The sequence below is a fragment of the Sinocyclocheilus grahami genome, unplaced genomic scaffold, assembly GCF_001515645.1.
Source record: "Sinocyclocheilus grahami isolate Dianchi unplaced genomic scaffold, SAMN03320097.WGS_v1.1 scaffold152.1, whole genome shotgun sequence".
Lineage (NCBI taxonomy): Eukaryota > Metazoa > Chordata > Actinopteri > Cypriniformes > Cyprinidae > Sinocyclocheilus > Sinocyclocheilus grahami.
In genome coordinates, this window is record NW_015505331.1 from 21,145 (window position 1) to 29,792 (window position 8,648).

Here is an 8,648-nt window from a genome sequence, read left to right on the forward strand (position 1 = left end):
CAAAAACATGAAAACCCATTATAAACGAGGCATTCGTTGCATCCAGTGGGGACATAATTATGGATTATAATGACTTATACTGTCTTTTTACGTGTTGCGTTGCATTTCGCCGCGTAAACATAAAACCATGTCTGCATTTGTGATCAGAGAAATGACAGACAACAAGCCCTTCTCTACACTGTCCAGAAATCGCTTTAAATATATAAAATATAAAAACTCTTTAAATATAAAAAAACGTACTTACAGTCTTTGAGTCAGAACAGCCGGCATTGTAGTCTACTCTCCCAGGATCAGTAAACAGTCCTCCATAAAATGTGCTGCACACATCTGAATATTTGGGTTGAAGTGTTCTGAAACAGTGTTGTAAATACAACTTAACCACTGATTTCTAGTAGTGTCCATTTTTGGAAGGCCAAACAAAGTAGTTTCGCTTTCACAACGAAACGCAGCTTCACACACGGCAGCCTTGAGTGAGCAGAGGCCGGGGGATAAAGTGAGGAACGGCCGACGGGCTGATTGAGCAGAGGCAATGGATTTGACGAAGGAGCGTCCGGAGGGCTTGCGGCAACCACATGGACTCCGCTTCGTCCACGGTGAAAGCCGATCCAACGATCCACAGTGCAAAGTTGATGTATTTCCTCAGAAACCAGCACGGATCAGCTCCAGTCATGACGAAGCAAATATCGTCCTCTTTTGGAAGGCTAAACAAAGTAGTTTCGCTTTCACAACGAATCACACAGCGCATTCACAACATGGCGGCAGCAACAATACTACAGCCAGAATAAAAGTTCCGCTTTCTTTGCGTGAATATTTGGGTGGCGTTATGCAAATCTTCCCACATAGTGATGTAGATATGTGGGGGCGTGTTAGAACGAGCCATTTTAGGTAGGTGTGGCTGACTCTTAACTTTTATAAAGAATATCTCTTTGGACTTTAGTCTTTGCAACTTTACAGCTCTTCGTTATGTACCAAGAGCTTGTAACACTCCAAAGAAAAAGGAAAAATTGAAATCGCATCATATGACCCCTTTATTCAAATTTCTAACTGATGGTAATGCTTTTGTTAATTATAAAAAAAACTCATGGCCACCTCACAATCCCGTCTGAGATGTTCCCCCAAGCACCCAATTGTAAAAGTTTGTAGCAAGAATGAAACACAGAATTCAGTATCCAGAAAGGGCTTATCAGCTAACCTTGAAACCTTGTTACCCAATCTTATACAGAATATTTTTTCTCACAATAGAGAATTCAGAAAGTTCTCTGTGCATCTCCATTAACAGCTGTGTAACCTTCATGTTGCAGCTGAAGTGTGTGAAATGACACTTTTAGCTGTGTGTGTCAAGGTATGGGGTACTCATTTGTGTTTGTGTGTGTTAGGAGGATATGAGATGGAGAGGGTAAACTGCACAGCGTGTGGTCAGCAGGTGAATCATTTCCAGCGTGACTCAGTCTACAGGCACCCTATGCTCAAAGTCCTCATCTGCAAGGTATGTATATGCGAGTCTGTGCATTAATGTGTGTTTGTGTATGTAAATGTAAAGTAGATAATACCATAAAGGAGAGTTTATTCATGCCTGCATGTTTTTTTTTGTTTTTTTTACATGTTTGGTTGACAAGTAGCTAATCCTTCTGCAGAGTTTTATATGGATCTGTTTGCTTTCTTGTAGAGTTGTTTTAAGTATTATATGAGTGATGACATCAGCAAAGATTCAGAGGGGATGGACGAGCAATGCAGGTAAATGGGTGGGATGATGAAGAGAAGCCTAGTATTGTTTTTATATATATATTTTTTTTTTACACACACACACATATACATATATACATATACATATATAGTGTGTGTATATAGTGTGTGTGTATATATATGTATGCATGTATGTACAAGGGTGTACATTTCAACAGTGGGGGTGGGTGGGGGGGGGGACAATAAGGGGGATTTCTCAAGAGCAATTTTTCAAGGGCACAAAAATAATACAGCCAAAATTGTGATTGTAAGGATAGATAAGTGTACACATATGTACATATCATGGAGACCATGTTTAAATATGAGTAGGTTCATAGGTTCACCACGTGGTAATATAAATTATTTTGCATCCTCCACATAGTATTTTAGGTTTCGTCTGGGATTGAGGATGTCTCTTATTTAGATATTCAACCTAGTGCTGTGTTTGATACATCGATACGACGATGTATCATCACAGAGATTTGCTGTATCGATATTGTGGCACGTGTGCAGCAGTGGACCGCACTTAATTTGAATACAAGAACAACGTTTCAAATTGAGCAGAAAAGTGCAAGGTTTCTAAAAAATAATGAATAGAGCATAATATATAGGCAATAACAAGGTTTAATCTGGCTGCAGAGGAACACAACTGGGTTGCCTGACACAAAGAGAAGTAATCCCCGAAACAGATCTTCACACTTGCGCAATATGGAAATATCTGCTAACTGTGCTACTTATCTTTGTCAACCTGGCAACCCTGTGCTCACGCACTCTCTCTCCACCGAGGATAAACGCGCTTGCTTTCTGAAAACACCGGTTTTAGCTTGCAGTTTAGCGATCTCCACTTCAATATTCTATTCTCATAAAAGTGTAATTCATCAAGTGTTCATTTATGAGAGAGAGGGGCTGTGTATGTATGAATTACCACCGTTTTGCCGCGTTTCTCTATTAACAGTGAAGCTGTGGCTTTAATTCCTTTAGAAACAGCGATGTAATGTAGCTCTCGATTAAGCTATTTAGTTGATAAAATTGCGGGGCAGCGCTAAAAAGTTTGTTCCTGAATGTCAGAGTGCAGCCGCAACGTGATCTGTGTGAGTGAGCGTGTGTGTGCGCATTAGATACAGAAGACAGCGCATTAGTTTAGAACTCTTCTCATTTTTATTTTTTAAACGTAGAGAGTGTGTTAATTTGTGCAATGATAACCTACCAGCAATGTAAATATGATTTTTTAAAATATATTAGAATGAGTACATTACAATACAAATGTATTAGAACGAGTACATTATTATTTATGGGCTTAAAAACAAGATGCAAAAAATCTGAATATTGTACCTGGTGAGGAGTGCCAAATGTAAACATGAAACGTATGGCATTACTATAGTATGCCGTGTTTAATAAACAGCTGTTTTACTAAATTCTTCTGAGGTGAAATTCAGTACAGTCCCGTATTGTGATATGTACCGTATCGTGGCATCTGTATCGTGATGTGTATCGTACTGTGACTTTGCTGGTAATACACAGCCCTGATTCAACCACAGTAAGCCCACATCTGCCACTTAACATCATATTGAGCAAAACCCAACACAATGGTAGATCTACAATGTTAGCATGATGTCTAGGGATGTAATGATTCACTCAACTCACGATTTGATTCATGATGTTGATTTCACGATTCGAATTTCTCAAGATTTGTTTGAACAAAATGAGATTGAAGACATTATACAGTAAATGAAAAGGTGTCGTTTTATTAGGCCATTGCTGCACGTTTCTTTGTGATACTGAAATATAACAAAACTAAATCGAAATTTTAAAACAAACCCCTAATCAAACAAGTTACACCAATAAAATACATTTTTTAATATGAACAAAATAAGGCTTTGTCTGTGCTCTTTCCATTTAAAATTAGAGGCAACCACTGGATTTTAATCGTGATCCAAACGAAGATGCAGCTTGAATATTTTATCGAAATTAGACTGTATAATTTCGAAATTTGAAGCAATAACAGAATAGTCTGACTTTAGTTTTGTGAAACTATACTACATAAAACATATCTGAACGAAACATTTGTTTGGCATCTCAACCGATTTGAATCGTCTCACATTTGAATCGATTTTCAACCGGCTTGTGGTTAATCGTTACATCCCTACTAATATCAGTTCACACACAGGCTTATCGCCGTGTTAGTTGTAGTTGGGTGACTTACTACAAGCTATTTAACAAGCTACCAAGCAAGCTAGGTTACCTTATAGGGGTCATATGATGCGATTTACATTTTTCCTTTCTCTTTGGAGTGTTACAAGCACTTGGTGCACAAAGATGATCTGTAAAGTTGCAAAGACTAAAGTCTTAAATCCAAAGAGATATTCTTTATAAAAGTTAAGTCAACCACACCTACCTAAAACAGCTCGTTGTAACACGCCCCCACACGTCTACGTCAAAATGTGGGAAGATTTGCATAACTCCGCCCAAATGTTCACGCAAAGAAAGAAGGCATAACTTTTATTCTGGCTGTAGTATTGTTGTTGCTGCCGCCATGTCGTGAAGATGCTGTGTGTTTCATTGTGAAAGCGAAACTACTTTGTTTGGCCTTCCAAAAGAGGACGATATCATGCCTGGAGCTGATCCGTGCTGGTCGCTGAGGAAATACATCAACATTGCGCTGTGGATCGCTGGATCGAACGCACCATGAGGTCATAGAGGAGAAACAATAATGTACAGTATGTGGAAAATAATGTGTTTTTTTAACCTTAAACCGCATAAACATTTCATTACACCAAATACACAAAATAATGTTCTGTTTAGCAACATCATATGTCCCTTTTAAAATCACTCATGGAAAAATACATCGGAAATCAACATTTTTTTGTCATGACTAGTTTATTAGTGATCCAGCATAATCTGTATTTTAAAGAGAGAGAATCACTTCATCCGATTTTTAAAGTGAATAAAATAGCCTTGTCAGCCTACTTGCACATAAATACTGAAGCACTCTGTTCTCTCTCTTCTCTGTGTCGGTGAGGTAAAGGGGGAAAGCAGGCAGTGGACCAAACCACTGTGAGGCAAGGGAGGGGGGACTGAACTTTCTAAACTTAGTTTTTTTTTTTTTTTTTTTTTTTTTTTTTAAATTATTTTTTTTAGGATTTTTTTTTTATTTTGGGGAAAGCAGGCAGTGGACCAAACCACTGTGAGGCAAGGGAGGGGGGACTTAACTTTTTAAACTTAAATTTTTTTTTTTTTTTTTTTTTTTTTTTACTAACATAATTATTTTAGGTATATGTCATTATATTATTTACAATACACAGAGTGGTTTTTAATAAAACATTTTAGGAAATTTTAACCCTCAGGTCCTGTCCGCCCGTCTCTCCCGCAATTTACGCCCCAGTGTATGTATGTTTGAATTTCAATGGAGTGAGTGTGGTTAATGTATAAATGGTGTCCATGACATACAAAGGATGTTTTTGTTTTTTTTATAAAGTTGAGCTGCTTTTCTTACTTTTGTCTAGAGAGAATTTTTTGTTGCAGATTAAAAATATAAAATCAATAGATCTTATTAGCATGTGCCATGACCAAACTAGTGTGTGTAGGTGAATATCACAAAGAAATGTTTGATTTATAAAATTATTAATTTGTTGCGCCATTATTTTTTTCTCAGTCCGCATAAATTAAATTCAAATGCCACCATGTATACTTGGTTGATTCTTTTTTTCTTTTTAAACGAATATGCTTTACAAATGAAATTAAATCTAATGCAATCATAATTAAAACGCTATGTAAAAAAGGAACTTAAAATAGGCATTGTTTTCTCTTTGCTAAATATTTTTTCGTTTAAATTTATTGGAGAAATTAAATTTTTAAACAGTTTTCAAGAGATTCACTTGAAAATGGCGGTCTAAAAGTCACTGAGCAGATCATTGATACATATTTTTGATCATATATTGATACAAAATTGTGTGGTATCATCTCACAGTCGATAGGGTCTACTTTGTATCCACTTTTTTGGTGGTCTGTAAAGTAAGTGCTCTAATTCCCTGTTCATTCAGGTGGTGTGCAGAGGGAGGGAGTCTGATTGGCTGTGATTACTGCAGTAATGCCTTCTGTAAGAAGTGTGTTCTGCGTAACCAGGGGAGGAAGGAGCTGTCCACCATCCTGGAGGAAGAGAGGAAGTGGTACTGTTATGTGTGCAGTCCCGAGCCATTGGTGGAGCTGATTTTGGCCTGTGATTCAGTTCTAGAGAACCTAGAGCAGGCTCAGAAACGAGCCTCCCGTACTGAGCCAAACTCGGTCCGGGGGAGGTCTAATAAGGCCTATCTGATGGGGGCAGGAGGCGGGCCGGTGCCCTCTGCAGGCCTTTACCAGCGAATGCAGCGGTTTGTAGATGTTGCCACATCTCTGAGCCATTCCTTCAAGGCAGTCGTTCAAACTGAAAGAGAGGAGCAAGGAACCCAAGAAGAGAGAATTGGGCAGCTAAGGATGTTCCGCGCTGTGCTGGATGATCTGCAAGCTGCCAACAGTACATTACAGGTAATTTCAGTCTAAAACCACATTTTCACCAGTTAAGCTGTAAGAATGAGTGGTTTAACTAACCATTACATTTTAATTACGGATGCACCAATTATTATTAGCCGGTAATTATTATTTTGTTGTTAAGAATGATAACCAATACATTTAAATTTGGTTTTAATAAATAAATTAAAAACAACACAAAAACTAAAATCACTTTAAATGCTAGTGTAATGAATTTAGGCATCTTAACATTACAATGTACAGTATGATAAACAGTTATTCATTTTGAGATTTGGTAAAGATTGCATTTAAAAGTGTTAAATTATAAAAAATAAATTATTAGTGTTTAAAAATGAACTTCAACTGAATGTAGGTAATAGAGTGTAAAAATAGGAAAATGAGCCTGTGCAATGAAATATCTAATATAATAAAATAACTAATAATTTATATATATATATATATATGTATATTTTATACAATGATTATAATAATAATAAAGTCTCTTCAGCTCACCAAGGCTGTATTTATTTGATCAAAAATTTTGTGAAAGCAATATTGTGAAATATTTTTTATTTTTTTTTAAATAACTGCGTAATTTAAATATAATTTATTCCTGTGATGGGAAAGCTAAATTATCAGCACCCATTACTCCAGTCTTCAGTGTTGCATAATCCTTCAGAAATCATTTTAGAAAACATTCAGAAACTTCAGAAAACATTTCTTCGTATACGTGAATTGTGAATAGCCAAGAAGGACAATAGTTCATCCTGTTTTAGCAGAAGGTGTCAGGGATTGGAAATGTGAGGGAAAGGGAAACTTGACTCCACATGTAGATGTTTTTGAGTTGGTGGTTCAAAATGGTAGTTTAGATTGGAGCCACGGCCCAGCAGTTAGTGCATGCACTCTCAAGGTTCTTAAAAAGTCTTAAATATAGTTGTATCAAATTTAAGGCCTTAAAAAAATCTTAAATTGTACAACAAAGTCTTAATTATGATTTCAAGAGGTCTTAAATTTGGGGACGGAAAGACCAGAATTGCGATATGCTGAATGTGACGATTAAACTTCAAAAGGCTATGATTTCATTGATCAGAAATCATTTTAGAAAACATTCAGAAACTTCAGAAAACATTTCTTCGTATACGTGAATTGTGAATAGCCAAGAAGGACAATAGTTCATCCTGTTTTAGCAGAAGGTGTCAGGGATTGGAAATGTGAGGGAAAGGGAAACTTGACTCCACATGTAGATGTTTTTGAGTTGGTGGTTCAAAATGGTAGTTTAGATTGGAGCCACGGCCCAGCAGTTAGTGCATGCACTCTCAAGGTTCTTAAAAAGTCTTAAATTTAGTTGTATCAAATTTAAGGCCTTAAAAAAATCTTAAATTGTACAACAAAGTCTTAATTATGATTTCAAGAGATCTTAAATTTGGGGACGGAAAGACCAGAATTGCGATATGCTGAATGTGACGATTAAACTTCAAAAGGCTATGATTTCATTGAATAAACACAAGCGCTGTTCAAAATCCAGTGCTGTGCTGCTTTGTGTTCTGCCGTTACCGGGAAAACAGTTATATTTCTACCAAACGCTCCACCTGCTGGCAGAGAATGAATGAGCATATTCAATAAAACGGTTGTTTTGTTCAGAGTTCAGACCAATGCGAAAATCGACCCATGTTTTTACCCTGCAAACACGCAGAGCTTTGAATGTGAACTGGTGGATAGGTAAGAAGACAATGCATTATAAAAATCTAAACAGGGTTGTGCGATATGTATGGTCTGCCATAATATCGTAATTGTTGTTTTAACGATGTGCGATTTGATATGAGTATATCGCGAAAAGCAAACACAAAACACACCTACAGAGTTCATGCATACATTAGGTGATGAAGTCTAGCAGGTTAGACTTGTGCGCGTGCGCATTTAGAGTGCGTTCTTTCACTGCATGAATCAGTCTATTAAAATGCATTTAGAATTATCACATAATTTAAGATATGGGGCAGAAAATGTATATATTCAAATAATTTGATATAGTTATCACACGGAAGAGTGCCCTTTTTTCTCAAAGTAAGCATGATTACAAGTGTGATATTGATTTTATACTACAGTTCAATAAACAAGTAGTTAATATTAAGAGACTTACGTTTTAGACACCATATTTCTTGTTTTTGCTCTATTTCTCCCAAAAAAAATATTTCAAACAGCAACAGCTCTGTTTTGCGTCTCTGAGCAACAGGACGCGGTTTTGTTCTTCACAACGAAACACAGCGGCACACACGGCGGGCTAGAGTGAGCGGCGGCCGGTGGATTCAACAAAGGAGCTGCCGGCGGGCTTGCGGCAACCACATGTGACGACCCCAGGCTAGACTCCGCTTCGTCCACGGTGAAAGCCGATCCGGCGATCCACAGCGCGAGGGTGATGTATTTCC

At 37.3% G+C, this 8,648-nt stretch overlaps 1 protein-coding gene across 1 annotated transcript in view; it reads left to right on the plus strand.

Annotated features, from left to right (window-relative positions):
- Positions 1 to 8,648, plus strand: part of LOC107592349 (transcriptional regulator ATRX-like) — a 37,056-nt gene that overhangs the window by 5,243 nt on the left and 23,165 nt on the right. Inside the window, exons 7-9 of the mRNA XM_016281850.1 lie at positions 1,377 to 1,486; positions 1,667 to 1,734; positions 5,763 to 6,243. Of these exons, the coding sequence (XP_016137336.1) occupies positions 1,377 to 1,486; positions 1,667 to 1,734; positions 5,763 to 6,243 (659 nt within the window). The remainder of the gene's footprint in view (positions 1 to 1,376; positions 1,487 to 1,666; positions 1,735 to 5,762; positions 6,244 to 8,648) is intronic.